At 40.5% G+C, this 16,302-nt stretch overlaps 3 protein-coding genes across 5 annotated transcripts; 1 reads left to right on the top strand and 2 right to left on the bottom strand.

Moving 5' to 3' along the window:
* The first annotated feature begins 402 nt into the window (after positions 1–402).
* Positions 403–2,699, top strand: rccd1 (RCC1 domain containing 1). 3 transcript variants are annotated; one of them, XM_026176381.2, is made up of 8 exons: positions 403–740; positions 834–1,049; positions 1,147–1,306; positions 1,421–1,542; positions 1,618–1,719; positions 1,808–1,978; positions 2,059–2,088; positions 2,192–2,699. In XM_026176381.2, the coding sequence occupies exons 1-8, from the start codon at positions 404–406 to the stop codon at positions 2,371–2,373; spliced, it is 1,320 nt and encodes a 439-aa protein (XP_026032166.1). In that variant the 5' UTR covers position 403; the 3' UTR covers positions 2,374–2,699. The 3 variants fall into 3 exon arrangements, with proteins under 3 accessions (XP_026032166.1, XP_026032168.2, XP_026032167.2); XM_026176383.2 differs by having other exon boundaries at positions 424–740; positions 2,158–2,475; XM_026176382.2 differs by lacking the exon at positions 2,059–2,088 and having other exon boundaries at positions 424–740.
* Positions 2,479–4,656, bottom strand: cib1 (calcium and integrin binding 1 (calmyrin)). The gene is made up of 7 exons (XM_026176384.2): positions 4,463–4,656; positions 3,729–3,763; positions 3,536–3,635; positions 3,215–3,368; positions 2,994–3,112; positions 2,782–2,870; positions 2,479–2,696 (listed from the first exon to the last, which is right to left on the bottom strand). The coding sequence occupies exons 1-7, from the start codon at positions 4,511–4,513 to the stop codon at positions 2,675–2,677; spliced, it is 570 nt and encodes a 189-aa protein (XP_026032169.1). The 5' UTR covers positions 4,514–4,656; the 3' UTR covers positions 2,479–2,674.
* Positions 4,657–6,590: 1,934 nt separating this feature from the next.
* LOC113027007 (titin-like) lies at positions 6,591–14,725 on the bottom strand. The gene is made up of 4 exons (XM_026176378.2): positions 14,511–14,725; positions 13,972–14,068; positions 7,260–13,526; positions 6,591–7,103 (listed from the first exon to the last, which is right to left on the bottom strand). The coding sequence occupies exons 1-4, from the start codon at positions 14,529–14,531 to the stop codon at positions 7,069–7,071; spliced, it is 6,420 nt and encodes a 2,139-aa protein (XP_026032163.1). The 5' UTR covers positions 14,532–14,725; the 3' UTR covers positions 6,591–7,068.
* Positions 14,726–16,302: the final 1,577 nt, after the last annotated feature.

Here is a 16,302-nt window from a genome sequence, read left to right as displayed (position 1 = left end):
TTCCAAACTAAATAAGAAATGTGACACAAGTTGTCCTATCAAAGTTTGTGGCACACATTTTATAATTTATGGCAGGGGTTTCAAACTCAATTTAGTTTAGTGATCATGTACAGTCCAGCTGATCTGCTACGTAAGTGAGCCAGGCCACATAACAATCTGGATCAAAAAAGCCAACCCTTCCATGTCTGTACAACTTTTTATTGTACAACTGTTTATGCGCACGCACATTTCACACTTAGTGAGCCAGCTATTTATAAGACATTGTGAAAAGCCCGCGGTATATGCCTGATGCACAGCTTTTGTTCACAATAATCTCGGTGCAACGTGTAGTAACAGAGCAACCTTAAATACTGTCAATAAACATGAACTTGGTGTATGTCTCTTTAAAGACGATTTAAATGACATGCTCCTCCCTCGCCACTCGTCATCATCTCTCGCCGCTTGTGCTCCTGCTGTATTAAAAAAAAATAAAAATAAGCGCAATCGTAGGTTAGTTTTGCGAACAGCTTCTGTTGAGCTGCTCGGTGTTCAGATGCGCTGGTTTGGCTTCGGTTTCAACGCCTTTGGACAGATATGTGTCCAGGAAAAGTCAGGCAGAGGAGAAAGTAGCAGCGCGCCCCACCAAGTCAAAATAAGTCACCCAGCAGAGCTCAGCAGTCACGTGGATAGAAGTAGATGCTGCTTGAAGACAAGTCAGATCAGAGTGAGCTGGAGTCGAAGAGCATCTTTACATTTAGAGGGTGAGTGTATCAAAGACATCGCCTAAGTCCTGAGGATTAATACATCTATTGCTTTAGCTTAGCTCTTGTTTTGTTGTTTGTTGTTTCTGTCAGGAGACAGCTGCCTGAGCTTGGCAGGTTTTGGGGAATCGGTCTCCAGCGAGGACTGTGGTATTTCTAAAATAGAGAGCCGTGGTTGTAAGGATTTATTCATCAGTGAATCGCACTTGACCCTGGCCTTCCCAGACAGGATTGAGACCTGGGATCTGCAGAAGAGGGAGAAGAGTCCATCATGGAGCATGGATATAAAAACCGACGCAGAGGGCTCTGGTAATGTGTATGCTAATATCTTATCTGGCTAGACAGACATTAATAATGATGTATGAAATTACAGAGTCTCAATATTACTTTTTATTTATTTTTATAGATGTGAATTTGCCATTGGTCCCTGGAGGTTACATTGCCTTAAAGCCTCCCTTCTACTGCACCTTACCAGGACACCTGAAAGCCAGGAGCCTAGCACTGGGTGCAGAGCATGCTGTTCTTCTTACTGCCACTGGAGCAGTGTACAGCTGGGGACTGGGCAGGTGGAGCCACTCACACATATGTCTTTGTTGAACATGTGAGAAGCAGCAGTTTCATGCATAAACAACAAATAAGCATAAGTAATCTTCCTATGCATGCATGTGTTTATGTAACAGCCATGGTCAGCTGGGGCATGGAGGGCTCACCTCTGAGGAGGAGCCCAGAGTAGTGGAGGCACTCTGGGGGATGCCCATGACCCATGTGGCTACAGGAGGCTGGCACTCAGCTTGCATTAGTGGTAAATGTCAAATAAAGATTTGGACAAGTTACAATCAGTTTGAAAAGGATTTGAAGAGGATCTTTTTGTTCTTAGATGGGGGTGACCTTTATGTGTGGGGCTGGAATGAGAGCGGCCAGCTTGGACTTCCTTCTCGAGGTCTGAGGAAATCTCAGCAGAAAACTAGTCAACAAACAGGTCTGTCCTGAAATGTGCACTGCTTTAAAGAGTTCTATTGAAGAGGCAGTTTTTACATCCATTTTGAACCACTGACCTTATCAAACAGGAGAATTATGCTGTGATACCAGCACACCACCAGATGAAAAGCTAAAGGAGGAAGAGGAGCATGAAGATGTGTTCATATCAATCCAGGCGTTCCCCGCTCTGCTGGACGTCTCTTCATCATGTGAAATCCGAGCAGTAAGCTGTGGTTCCCGCCACACAGCTGCAGTAACAAGTAAGGAATCTCTTCTGACAGTTGTTTTACCGGGATGCACATTTTCTAGCAATCATCGTGTCACAATTTCTTATTTTCAGCCACTGGTGACCTCTACACTTGGGGATGGGGTGAGTTTTGGTTTTAGAAATGTGTTAAATACTCAAAGCAGTATCATTCAAATCAAAGTGAACGCCAAGATTTTTGGCATCTTTGCCTTTATTACCTTTACAGGGGAATACGGCCAGCTTGGACACCAAACAGTAACTAGTTCGGATGAGCCGCAGCGTGTGGAGTTTTTCAGGGCTGAGCAGATGCGTGTGCTTGATGTGGTGTGCGGGACATGGAACACATTTGCTGCTGCTGTAAAGGAGGAAGTAGCTTGTGCTGAAAATAGCACAAAATGCACTTGTTAAGCACAGTGAACTTTGGACAACAGTTGTAAATTTCTCCTACAAACACAAAGAATTAACTAAATTTCTTTGTTCATTTTTTTTCTCTATAAAAACTCAACTCAATACTTTTTGGTGAAACTTTTATTTTTTCTTCAAACAGATGTTTAAAAAGGGTTTATATTTGACAAATTACATAAAACAGTTAAGGCAGCAAAATCCACAGGTAAATATAATTTAAGGCAAGTAATTAAAATTGTTCTGATTTAAAATTATACACTAAAATTAAAAAGGTGCATGCATCTCCAAGGTCCACTGGAAGTCTTCAGAGCACAATCTTGAAGGAACTGTGGATAAATCAAATGAGAATCAATTGGACACTTATAAATGCAAATAATTATTGGTGTTTGGAGCAGCTGGATTTCTAGTTACCTGACAAAATCTGGTGACCTTGAAATGACGTGCTGAAACTCTGAGAGGTTCACAGTTCCGTCCTTGTCGATGTCTGACTCTTCAAGAATCTAAACAACACGCAGACATGGAAAAGAAAGACATTGTTAGGCTTACTGACACATCAGTATACCATCCCACACGCAGTTTATAACCACCCCTTACAACTATAAAGACAAACTCAGTAATCTCACGTTGCTGATGAGCTGCTTCATTTCCGTGGAGGAAAGTTTTGCATCGTTTGTCTCACCAGTTAAGCAGTTAACCAGCTTCTCCAGATCAGCACAGTCAAGGGTTCCATCATCATCAAAGTCTGAAAGCAGCAGACTGGTTAGCATTTCGTAGACTGACATATTTGTGTGCAAAAATAACTATATCACTTTTTATCAACGTTTTTTTTTTTTTTTTTTTTTACCAAATATGCGGAATGCATAGTGGGATTTGATTTCCAGAGTAGCAGAGTCGCTGAAGGCACTCAGAAGATCCAGGAAGTCCTCAAAAGTGAGGCTTCCATCTTTTTGTTCAGAGGTTGAGAACACCTGGCAGATTCTTTCCTTGAAGGGGTTGGACTGTAACGGGAATGAGTACAAAGGTCAGAACAGATTACCAGCCACTGAAGCACTTCCTTCAGAGCATGAATTACAATATAATCCCATAAACATAGAAATCAAGCATTAACGCAAAAAACAAAACATAAAAACAATGTAATGCATATGCTTTGTTAAAATCTTTTCACCTTGAGCTCAGGCAGAGTAATAATCCTGCCTATTGGTACTCTGGCATCTATTTGTTCTTTTTCATGTTTCTCAAGCAGTTCTGTGAATCTCTTGTGAGCACTGCAAAAAAAGAGAAAAATATATCACACATTACAACAACCAGCAGAAGACAAAATTTTTTGTTAGTATGATGACTTGCAGCTTGTCACTTACAGAAGAATTTCTTGTTTTGTCAGGAAGGTCAGCTCCTAAAAATATATGTAGGGATTAGTCCTTTAAGAAGTTGAAGAGCTTCTTGTTCAAATAAACAGGCATCTTCTTAATTTAACAAGAAAAATAAAAGCATATAAAAAGTGATACATTAAACAATAATAAACAGTTTTCAAACTGAGCTTTGAATGAACAACAAAACAAAGACAAGACAGCCCGGACCCACTCAGTGCGTACCTGATTTTAATTACTGAAGTTGTTCAAACAGGAGATAAAAGGATAACACATATATTTATGAATACATTTTCTCTGAGTTTAGTAACAATAAGCGCTTCTTTCTTCTTCCAAAACAAAGGCAAAGTAAATGTAAGCATCAGTGCAAAGACAACAATCACTTATTAACATAAATTTGTAACTTTTACCCTCAAACGGATGTTTTTAAAGAGTCTGAGCAACAGTATTGGTTGTTATTAGGCTAGTGACCGTAACTTGTTTTTAATAGTATTTCCGCAGACGTTACATATAATCAATACGAATTACATCAACTACAAATGTAAATAATACTGGTTATTTGAGCACCAGGACGCTTATCATTTTATTTCTCCTTTGAAACGTCAGGCTAACAAAGCTATTACGCTCTTCCTTTAACGTTATTACAGGGCGTAAAAAACACTTCCACTCGTCCATTAAGAAAATAGGTAAAGTTTGCCTGTGGAGACTTTGCTTTCGGGACTTACCTGATATTCTGAGAGCGACTCTTTCGAAAGTTGACTCGCCGTAGTTCCCATGTCGAAGTTTTCAACTTCAAATTGTACTTTGCCGTAGTTAACAGTAACCCGCAAAACTACTGAACGGCTAATGTTTTCTGCTTCGCTTACTTCCGGTTTCTGACTAGAAGCGTCCTCCCCTTGTCGGGTGTAACGTAGCGGTTTCTATAGTGACGTATATGCAAAACCTTAAAAAAAAAGTGGCCTTTTTTTTCTTTGGAAAGTTTAAAAAAGGATATACTCAGTTTGGTTCCTGTTCACAATTTTGTCATCATTACTTGATTTTCGTTGAGATAACAAAATAAAAGAGGAGACCGACTGGAAGTGGGTAAAGGTCGTTGATATAAATAAGGATACTAAAAACACTTTTATAAGTAAGACGTGAGCAGTGAAATGTACTCAAGTACAAGGAGTAGCTTTTATTTTCGTAGCATAAAAATAAAGCCCTGCGAGTCCTATTATTGTGGGGTCTCTAGTGATAGAATCACTAGTATCACAGTAGATTGTATCACTCTAACCAGTCCAACCCAGTTCCACATATTACCAAAGAAGACAAAATAATGTTTCCTTTCTTTATTTGTATAACTACGGTTATTCTTGACTTTCATAATCCATTAAATTACACAGCATCTTTTTCTGAAAAAACAACAACACACCCTCTAATACTATCACTGATCTGCAACCCAATTAATTATACTTGCAACCCCATAATCATAAATACAAAACAAACATTACAAACATATGTTAAAACATATAAAATATTATTGCACAACATTTCTATGGTCCTGAGTATTTACTGGACACATTTATGTCATAATCTAAAAATAATAGTAATCCATTCAATCCTATTGTATTATTTAAAAATAATAATACTAAATTGTTTCCTTAGCTCACAAAGGCTTAATTCTCTTTGTAGTTGTTTAAATTATTACTTTAAAAGTGTATTTAAGCAAAGATATCAAAAAGATTAATTTGCAAAAAACATCACTATTTATTTTCAGTAGATTTAGAAAGTTGCTTAAATTAATATAAACCAAGACTTATCTGAAACTGAATGAGTATTCAGTATGAGGGTGACTACTACTATCTTCTCACAGTCCAAAGACATGCAGCATCAGTGGGGTTAGGTTAATTGATGATCTTTAAAGTAATAGTGTGTAAAATCTCACCACTAGATGTCTGTAGATTGCAGTCAAATGAATTCTGTTTTCTTACCCCTCCCAATCCAAGTGCATAATTGTAACTATGGTGGCTGCTATAATATGACAAACTTGTTTTAGTCAACCAATGGAGATCAGAAACTTAAAACTTAGACTGTACCATAATTTTAGTTTATAGTCGACTGTTGTTGTTTAGCTGGCTTATTGTCATCTGTCTGGACACAACAGGATTGCATGTCAAATCTGCTGACAAGAAGAAATTGTGACAATATGGTAAATGGTAAATGGCCTGTATTTGTATAGCGCTTTTCTAGTCCCTAAGGACCCCAAAGTGCTTTACACAACCTGTCATCCACCCATTCACACACACATTCACACACATATCAGAAATAAATAAGCACATTTATCCATGTTTTCATGTGTTTTCAGTTCAGGAGATGGGGCTTGAGGATGCTTATTCTGTTGTCTCTTTTCTTTGTGTTCTTGCTTCTTTGGTGAAGGGGACCCCCTCTCAGATGATAAAACATAGATACTTCATATCTTGAATCTGAATTTACCTCCATGTTTTCTTCTCCTCCATCTTTGGTGTATAACCTGACCTGGACAAATCTACTTTTTTCACGTTTTTTTTTTAATTTGTTTTTTGTATTTTTAATACAGAACGGAATTTTTTTTAATGTGTCAGTTCTTATTTAACCATTCCTAAACTCCTCCAGAAATAGTAAAATAAAAAGCAAACATAGATGTAGAACTATGGTTTTGAGATTAAAAGTGTTCTTGCTGGTTTTCCTACCTCCTATAAAGTAATATTGTCTTGTCTTTTGTCAGCATAAATAACATAGGTAAGAGAATTTTTATAAAGTCAACCCAAAGCATACATATATGTTTGTCCGACATGTTCAGAAAGAAAAAAAAAAAGAAGAAATCTTTGGCATAAATATGATGTACATGTTTAATCAGGTTACTTCCCTAAACAAAAGACAGAAAAGTACAGGGACATGAGACTAACTTGTCAACTCGTTATACTCTGACTCTCATGTCAGGCAAAAGACCAAAACATATCTGCATGTGTTTTATCCCAGCAGGGATAACCTTAAGCAATACAGAATTCCAGAGTCTCTGAATTTTTGTGTGCTGCCTGAAACTGTTTTCCTTTACATAAATAAAGACATTTGAACCATAAAGTTAGAAACGGATACATCATAATTCCTCAGAATGGTTGTTCACCAGCACGAGCTATTAATAATAACTTTTTTTTATTGCCTTCGTTTTACAAAATATGTTTTGATTTGAACTCAATCGACAAAGAACATCTTAAAACAAAATTGAATGTATTCTATTTTTATAAAAAAAACAAAAAAAACCCCGATGAATATCTCCAAATTTCAGGAGATGATTATCTTAACGTGGGGCAAGCTAGGCTCCTGGATTTGTCTCCCAGTCTGTTGTATCTAAAGCAAAAACAGAGGTAAAACAGCATGTAAAAGTGTGCAAGTGAGGTTTTAACATGGATTTTTGTGAAAGAATTCTTGTAAATGGTAAATGGTAAATGGCCTGTATTTATATAGCGCTTTGTAGCTGATGGTGTGTTTAATCTTAAGTGTTACCTGTCATTTTTGTTCCCTCTCTGGTCTCAGCTGGAACCCCAATCCCGTACTCATTTTCTCCTGTGACTCTAAAGAAATAGATTCCTCCCTCCTCCAGGTCGGACACCTTGTAAGACAATCGGCGACACTTGTCAGTAAGTCTTATCCATCCCGTTCTGCTGATGTCTCGTATGTCTACAAGGTAGTTCTTCACGGGAGACCCTCCCTCATTCTCAGGAATGTCCCAGGTAACAGTGGCAGAGTTCTTAGTCACATCTTTAACTATTATATGAGCCGGGGGACCAGGTGAATCTAAAACCCTCACATTTAGGGTCAAAGAGGCAGATCCAGCAGCATTTTGCAGTTTGACAGTATATTTGCCAGAGTCATCACGTGTTGCTCGTTCCACTGTGATAGAGGTGGCAGAGCTCGTGGTGTTGATCATTCCTCTGACTCGCAGATCAACATCTGCTTTCTCCCATGACACACTGGGAACAGGTTTGCCTGTGAAAGGCACCGTCAATGTGAAGGAGCTGCCACATTTAACAGGCAGAGTCTTTCTCATCTCAGGGTTAATGTGAATCTCAGGCTTCTCCTCTCGCTCTGTAGCTACTTCGGGGTCTGTTTCTGGGCTAGGCTCACTAATACCAACTTTATTTATGGATCTGACAGTAAAAACATATGCTGTCCCCGATGTGAGTCCCTTTACTGTAAACTCTGTCCTATCTGTGTTCTGAACAGCAACAGTCCAGTCTTCTTCTGTTGATTTTCTGAATTCAACTTTGTACCCTGTAACTGCCGCTCCACCGTCAAACACCGGTTTGTTCCATGACAGAGTGATTGAAGATCTGGATGAATCAATTATAGTGGGCTTTACTGGAGGGGAAGGAAGAAACTTTGGATCCTCTGCCAAGGTGAGTGGGCATGGCAAACTTGGTTCACTTAGCCCAGCAGCATTCTCAGCAAAGACTCTGAATTCATACTCAGATCCCGGATGCAGACCAGAGGCTTTGACTCGTAGGTCATAGACTGGCTTCTTATTGACCCGGACCCAACGGATGCCCTGCTTCTCCCTTTTCTCTACAATGTAACCGCTGATGCGGCTGCCACCATCAGAGGCGGGCGTCTTCCAGCAAATAGTCATCGCTTCATTGGTTGCACTTGTGACCTCAACATCTGTTGGAGCAGATGGGATGGTAAAAGGATCCATGGCCTTGACTGGGTCACTTTCCAAAGTCTCACCCTCACCATATTTATTGACTGCCCTCACCCTAAACAGGTATTCGTTTCCTTTGAGAAGTTTGGTTATCTTGCAAGTAGTTGACATCATGTCACCATACACAAGGGTCCAGGCAACACGGCTGGTTTCACATTTCTCAACAATGTAGTACATGATCTCCGCCCCACCAGTCTCATGAGGAGTTCCCCATGAGAGGGTGCACTTTTCTGCTGAAAGTCCAGAAACTTCAAGGGGTCCAGCAGGTGGACCAGGTCTGTCTAGTACTTTGCAGGTGATAGCCTTAGATGTGGTGCCCCCTGTATTCTGGAGAGTAAGAGTATACTGCCCAGAGTCTTTCCTAACACTTTCTCTGATAAGCAGAGAGGTATGCGTTTTTGTTGCGGTTATTTCAACTCGTCCTGTGGTGCCAATATTTCTACCATTCTTCAGCCAAAACACTGTAGGGTTGGGGCGGCCTGAGATGACAGCTTCTATTCTTAGGAGGTCTCCTGCTTTGACAACCACTACCTGTCGAAATTTGTCTTCCAAGATAATTTTGGGTGGCTCTACATTGTGCTGTGCTGTGACAGGTCCGGTTGTTTCAGAGGGTGGACTGAAGAGCTCCGCTGCATTCTTTGCAATAACACGAAAGTTGTACTGTTCACCCTCTGTAAGGCCAGTCACTTCAAAGAAGGTGTCCAATAAGTTTGTGAAGTTACACTTAAGCCAGCAACTATCGGGCAGTTCTTTGCGCTCAACAATGTAACCAGTTATTTTAGCGCCACCATCATATTCTGGCTTGTCCCACGAGAGAGTTACTGAAGTGTTAGTTATATTGGTGACAGTGAGGTTGCCTGGGGGGTCACACTGGTCTCTAGCTGCTACAGGATCAGATGGCTTGCTACAGGGTCCAACACCTGCCATATTCTCTGCACACACCCGGAACTCATATATAAGACCCTCCTCAACACTTGTCACCTTATACTGGTTTTCCGTCACTGGGCTTTTGTTCAATTTTTTCCACAGAATACTGCTTTGATCTTTGCATTCAATATGGTACCCAATAATAGGGCTGCCGCCATCACTCTCCGGTTTGCTCCAAGCAATGACCATAACAGACTTTGAGGCCTGCACAACATGAAGATTGGGTGGTGAGCCAGGTGGCTTGAAGGGATACTGAGCAACAACAGGCTCTGACTCAGTGAATTGGCTCTTTCCATAGCGATTCTCTGTAGCAACACGAAACTGGTATTCAGTGCCTTGTGTCAGACGGGAAATTTTGATTGATGTTCTTGCAACTGTAGCTGATACACTCTGCCATAATGTACTGCCTGTATCTCTTTTCTCAACAACATAATTAGTGATTTGACATCCACCAGTGTAATGTGGAGGCTGCCATGACAGAGACACAAAGTCAGCACTGACACCATCAACACTGAGGTCTGCTGGAGGACCAGGCCTTTCAAAAACATTAACAAATATTTGAGCAGAGGTGGTTCCAATGGAGTTGTTCAGGGTCACCTCATAAACACCAACATCTATCCTGGTTGCATCTTTGATAATGATCTGAGATGACGTGTCAGATGTGCTCACATTTACTCTGCTTGTCTCTTTCAGTGCATTGCCGTCTTTTTTCCAGGTTGCTGTTGGTGGTGGTACCCCTTTAAATGGAACATCGATCTTTAAATCATTTCCTGCCTTCACACTGAATGTGTTGGACAGCAGACTGATCATAGGCTCAGTACTGGTATCCTTTACTATCACAGGTGCCAGCAGGCATTTTGGCTCACTCTTTCCCTTCTCATTCACTGCACACACTCTAAAGAAGTACTCTTTTCCTTTTGTCAGGCCATCAATAATTGCATCGAGCGCTTTACTCTCTGAACATTTTGTCCATGTGTCATCTCCCTTAGCTTGCATTTCTACAATATAACATGTGATTTTGCTTCCTCCATCATGGGCTGGCTTTTCCCAAGAGAGTCTTGCACTACTGCATGTGACATCGTTGAGTGTGATCTTGCCAGGAGGCAGGGGCACCTCAGAGACTTTAATAGCTACCGTGGTTTCTGCTGGCAGCCCAGTGCCAAACTCATTCACAGCCAGGACACGAAAATAATAGAAGCATCCTTCCTGTAAATTGTCGATCTTATATGAATTCCTCATGCAGTTGCTAAAGACGCTTGTGAATGCTTTTCTAGTCTCCTCTCGCTTCTCTACAATGTAGTGCGAAATCTTTGCTCCTCCATCAATCAAAGGTGGCTCCCAAGAGATGGACACAGAATCCTTCTTTACATCCTTAACCTCCAAGTTTGTTGGTGCACTGGGAGAGTCCAAAACTTTCACATTGATGAATGCTGACTTGGAGCCACAGCAGTTCGAAGCCGTCAACACATACTTCCCAGTATCATTTCTGTTGACATTTTCAATGAGTAGCACAGTATAGGAGCTTGTTACCTCGATCTGAGCACGCTCACTGAGGGTGTCACCTTCCTTTGACCATTTAACCTCAGGCTCTGGCCTTCCTCTGATGGTAACAAAGAGATGTAAAGTGGCACAGACTCGAACGCTGACAATCTTCCTCAAGGCAGCGTCCAGCTCAATCTCTGGTGCCTCTACTTTTTCGGCTGCAACCACAGACCCAGGTAGATCCACATGGTCTCCGACACCAGCAGCATTTATGGCGCAAATACGAAAATTGTACTCTGCATTTTCTCTCAGTCTTTTCACAGTGTAATTTGTGTCCTCTACACCTGCGCTTGGTGTGCATGTAATCCACTCATCATCTGTTGCTTCTTTCATCTCTACTACATATCCACTGATGGTGGCTCCTCCATCATAGATTGGTTTTGACCAAGTCAGAGACACAGTACTGCTAGAATAGTCTGTCATTTTGGGGTTGGTTGGTGGACCAGGTGGGTAAGTAGCTTCACATACTTTTATATATTCACTTGGATCACTGGGAGCACCCACACCAGCTGCGTTTTCTGCAAGTATTCTAAACTGGTAGTAATGCCCCTCTGTGAGCCCAGTACATCGGAAACGCAAATCATTTAGTCTTCTCTTGTTGCATTTAGTCCACCTGACACCCTCTTTGTCAAGTTTCTCCACAATGAAGCCATCAATCTCTGAACCTCCATCAGTCTCAGGCCTTTCCCATGTTAATGTTACAGAGTCACCGGTCACAGCTGTAGCTATAGGTGTAGAAGGTGTACTTGGTGGTGTGAAAGGATTTTGTGCAATTAAGGGGTCTGATTCCAAAAATTCACCAACACCATATTTGTTCACGGCAGCAATTCTGAATACATATTCTTTGCCAGGTACCAGTTTTGTTACTTTGTAACTGAGAGCTTCAACATGAGCTTCAACTCCTGTCCATGTAACACGACTGGTCTCCCTTTTTTCAATGATGTAATGAGAAACAGTTGCACCTCCATCATTTAAGGGGGGATTCCAGTGAAGACTGCATTTCTCTGCACTGATAACTTTTACCTTCAGTTGTCCATCAGGAGGACCAGGTCTATCCAGGACCTTCAAATTTACTGGGACAGAAGTAGTTCCACCAATGTTAGTGAGGCTTAAGAGAAAGTGTCCCCCATCTGCTCGTGTACAGTCCCTGATAGTCAGGGTTGTATGTGTGAGAGTGGTTTTGATCTCCATTCTTGGTGTGACTTTGTCGATTTCTCTTCCTTCTTTCAACCATGTTACTGCTGGAAGAGGCTTTCCAAAGTAATCAGCTTCAATGACGAATGTCTCTCCAGCCTGAACAACTGTAGTACTCTTGAACTTGGGATCAACTGATGCTGTGGGTCCTTCAATAACATCCTGTGCAATGATGGTTACACATTCTGAAGGTGGACTCCAAACACCAGCCCCATTCTTAGCAGTTACTCTAAATTCATAACTTTGTCCTCCTGTCAGACATGTGACTGTGAACTGATTCTCAATAACATTTGTAAAGTTTGCCTTCATCCACCTGCCATCTGGGAGCTCCTTTTTTTCTACTACATAGCCTGTAATACTGCTTCCACCATCATATTTGGGCTTTGCCCACTGGAGTGTAATGTTCTCTCTCGTAATGACAACGGCTTCAGGTTTACCAGGTGGATCACAGGGGTCTCTTGCCACATAGCATTCTGATATCCTGCTAGATGGGCTGAGCCCTGCAATATTTTCAGCAAAGGCTCTGAATTCATATTCAATACCTTCTTCAAGCCCACTTGTTTTGAAGCGAGCATCCGGTATAACAAATTTGTTAAGTTTGGTCCATAAAATGCTGTTCTTTTCTTTGCGTTCAAGGTGATAGCCAATGACAGGACTGCCTCCATCTCTGACTGGAGGCTCCCATTCAACCACCATGCTGTACTTTGTAACAGTGGAAACAAAGGGGGTGCCCGGGGCAGCAGGAACACTGAATGGATATTGTGCAACTACAATGGGTGATGTGATTGCAGTACTTTTTCCATATCTATTTTCTGCAAACACTCTGAATTGGTATTCACTTCCTGTCTTCAACTTGGTAACTTTGATTGTGGTTCTTACTGTAGTTGCAGAAACAGTCTGCCACTCCATACTTGTAGATTCCCGTTTCTCCACTACATAGTTGTCTAGTTGACAGCCTCCTGTGTATTCAGGTGGCTCCCAAGAGATGGTAACATAGTCTGAACTGACTTCATCAATCGTGACAGGTCCCGTGGGAGGGTCTGGCTTTTCAAGAACAACCACGGTGATTTCCCCTGTATATTTTCCAGCACTGTTGGCTGCAGTGACAGAGTACTGACCAGAGTGCTCCCTGATAGCATGTCTGATATGAAGGACTGTTAATGACGGTGTGGTTGAAATCTCTAGCCTTGATGTTTCTTTTACTCCCTGGCCATCTTTTTTCCATTCAACTTTTGGTGCTGGGTTCCCCAAGACTGGGACCTCTACTTTTAACTCTTCACCATTCTTGACAGTGAATGTTGTAAAAGTAATCTGGAGTTTTGGCTTAATAGCATTTTCCTTATCTGTGATGGGGGTGGGTTGGACATTTGGGCTGATTTCTCCATTTTCTGCAGCAGAAGAAGGCTGGCCTGTAGTGCAGAATAACAAGCTATAATTACAATTTATATATATATATATATGACTGGAAATGACATAGGTATCTCCTAAAAGATAATAAGACGATGTACAAGAGGCATCATTGGCATATTTCTCAGCTTTTATGTACAATTTGTATTGTACATTGAAGAAATCACAAAATTATATGTCTGAGGATTTTCTAAAACTAATCTACTGCTTTTACACTGTTAAAAACGAACACTGCTAGTTATTTAAGCTTATCTAAGGCATTTTAATCAACATATGAAACAAACTGATCTTGGGAGAAGCATCCTTCTTTTATATACTTCAATACAAAGACATGTTAATGGAATTTATTATTAATAATTTGTTGAACATTTTCTAACTTAACTTTATAACAAAGTACGAATACATGCAATCTATGCACCGCAGAGACAGGATGAATGTGCAACATACCTTCAACAATAACAGTGGAGGGTGACTGGGAAACCTCAGTATCCCGTGTCATGTCTATATTTAGAACGTGAGCTTCATCTTCTGCTTTCTTTCCTATCTACAAGAGAGAGGGGTAACTTTTAATGTTAGTGAAAATGAGATTAAATATATACATTTAAATAGGAAAATACATTTTACCTTGTTCCAAGATTATAATATTGATTTGGTTATTTGGTGGCTTAAAGTCTGTATTAAATTTGTTAAAGAAAGCCCTCTGAGTGAGTTTTAAACAAGAATAGAAAGTAGGCTATCTTGCTGAGTGAGATGTGTGTAACCGAAACACTTGAAGGTGTTAAAAATAACTACAGACATGGCCAACCAGACTGCCAACTGCTCTGACGAACACATTAAAGCTGTATTATTATTTAAGTCTTAAGGCTCCCATTTAACATGCAAACAACAACATGCACAGAAAAAAACAACTCAACTAAAAGGACATTTGAAGATCCCTAAATGCTTTCTGTACTATATTACAAAGACGTTTAAGATGACTTTCTTACCTCATTCTTGTTTTCTTCCATTGTTTCTCTTAGTTAAACTGAAAATTTAGATCCCTTGTTAATCAGTTTGTTGGTAAAGATGCCCAAAGTGCTGTGAGCCCCAAACGTTTAGGACACAGATACACAACTCTGCCAATCACTGCCTGCTTTATCTGCAAAAGCATTCAGTGACTAAAATAAGCATGGCGGTGGATTGGCCAGCTGCTCATTCTTTCAAAATTAGTTTAGCCTGCATGGCTCAGCTAGAGATAAATGGAAAACGTCTCATCACTTAAATATTGTCCACGTACCATTCCTGTTATAAGAGGGTTTTCCCTGTAACTTCATATTTAGGTATTAATACACACCTACAGGCAGGCAAAGAAAAGCTTAATAATCTTATTTTACTGACCTTTTCAATGTTCGTGACTGATAAATATTGTGGGTGTTTGACACTTTTTTTGGCTTCAGCTAAGATTTTTGTTGGATTAGAAATGAGTACAGTTCAGTTTGAACAGTTTGGAGACAAATTTAGAGAAGCAAGGCTGACATAGTTTGGAAATGTGTAGAGGAGGGTTGTACTGGACAAAGGATATTGAATATGGAGCTTCCAGGCAGGAGGAGAAAAGAAAGACCAGAGGGGAGGTACATATATGTAGTCAAACAGCACATAGGGCTGGTATGACAGAATATGATTCTAGAGATAGAATGAGATGGAAGCAGGTGATCTGCTATACCGACCACAAAGGGAGCAGCCAAAAAAGAAGTATTAAAAAGGAAGAGGAAGCTTTAAACTTGGGTGTGCCAGGGAAAGTTTTAGATCCATTCTATTAAAGGTGTAGTGTGTAGAATATCACCACTAGATGTCAATAGATTGCAGATTGCAATCAACTGAGTTCTGTCTTCTTAACCATCCCAATTTAAGTGCATAATCCTAGCTATGGTGGCTGCTGTAGTGAGTGTAGGCTGTCAGTCCACTGTTTACCTTAGCTGTAAATATATGTCCATATCTATTTACTCTGGAGGAAGCTGTAAAACTGAAAGCTGATGTGAGCTGATGAGTCAGTGAAGCTCACTTCTGCCTGATGACAGCATTGCTGAGGTGAGTTGCTTAGGATATCCTGAACTTCCTGTCGGTAAGTGCTGCAGTTTTTTTTGCAGTTGATAGCTGCCGTCAACTGGCGTTATTGAAACTTTCTTTGAAGTGGATCTAACATTGTTGGACTCAAACACACAGCAAATAAACTCTAGTATGATGTAAAAATGTAATCAAACTGTTTAATAGAGGGAAAGAATTATTTTTAGGACACCTGAACCTAAAATTATCTGGCATAATGTTGGGTCATCATAACCAGCTGGTTGTTTAGCTGGCTCGTTGTTAGCTGTCCAGAGATGGGACAGTCGTACGTATGATCTGGTGACAATAAGAAATTGGGACAATATTAGGACTAAACAAGCATGTTTTCATGTATTAGAGGGATGACTTCAGTTTCGGAGATGAAGCTGGAGATGAGAAGGAACTGGTTGAGGTGGAAATGTGGAAGGAGGCATAGGAGTGGTGGAGGAGGAGGCAGATGAATGGGTTAACCTTATATGTGGCTGGTCTCTAACCACATACATAAAATTTGATTAGGCAGAATTGTGATGTCCATCTTGACCAAGAGGGCGGGCCATATACAAATAGCATAAACAAAAAAATAACATCAAATGTGTTTAAAAAAAAAAAAGTCAAATTGAGTCAACCCCTTAAAGGAGTGCCAAAGGCTTTAGCAAATAAATATGTTTTATAAACAGTTGTAAACTCGGGGCAGAT

The sequence above is a fragment of the Astatotilapia calliptera genome, chromosome 7 (genome assembly GCF_964374335.1).
Source record: "Astatotilapia calliptera chromosome 7, fAstCal68.1, whole genome shotgun sequence".
NCBI classification, from domain to species: domain Eukaryota; kingdom Metazoa; phylum Chordata; class Actinopteri; order Cichliformes; family Cichlidae; genus Astatotilapia; species Astatotilapia calliptera.
This window is presented reverse-complemented; position numbering and strand designations above follow the sequence as displayed.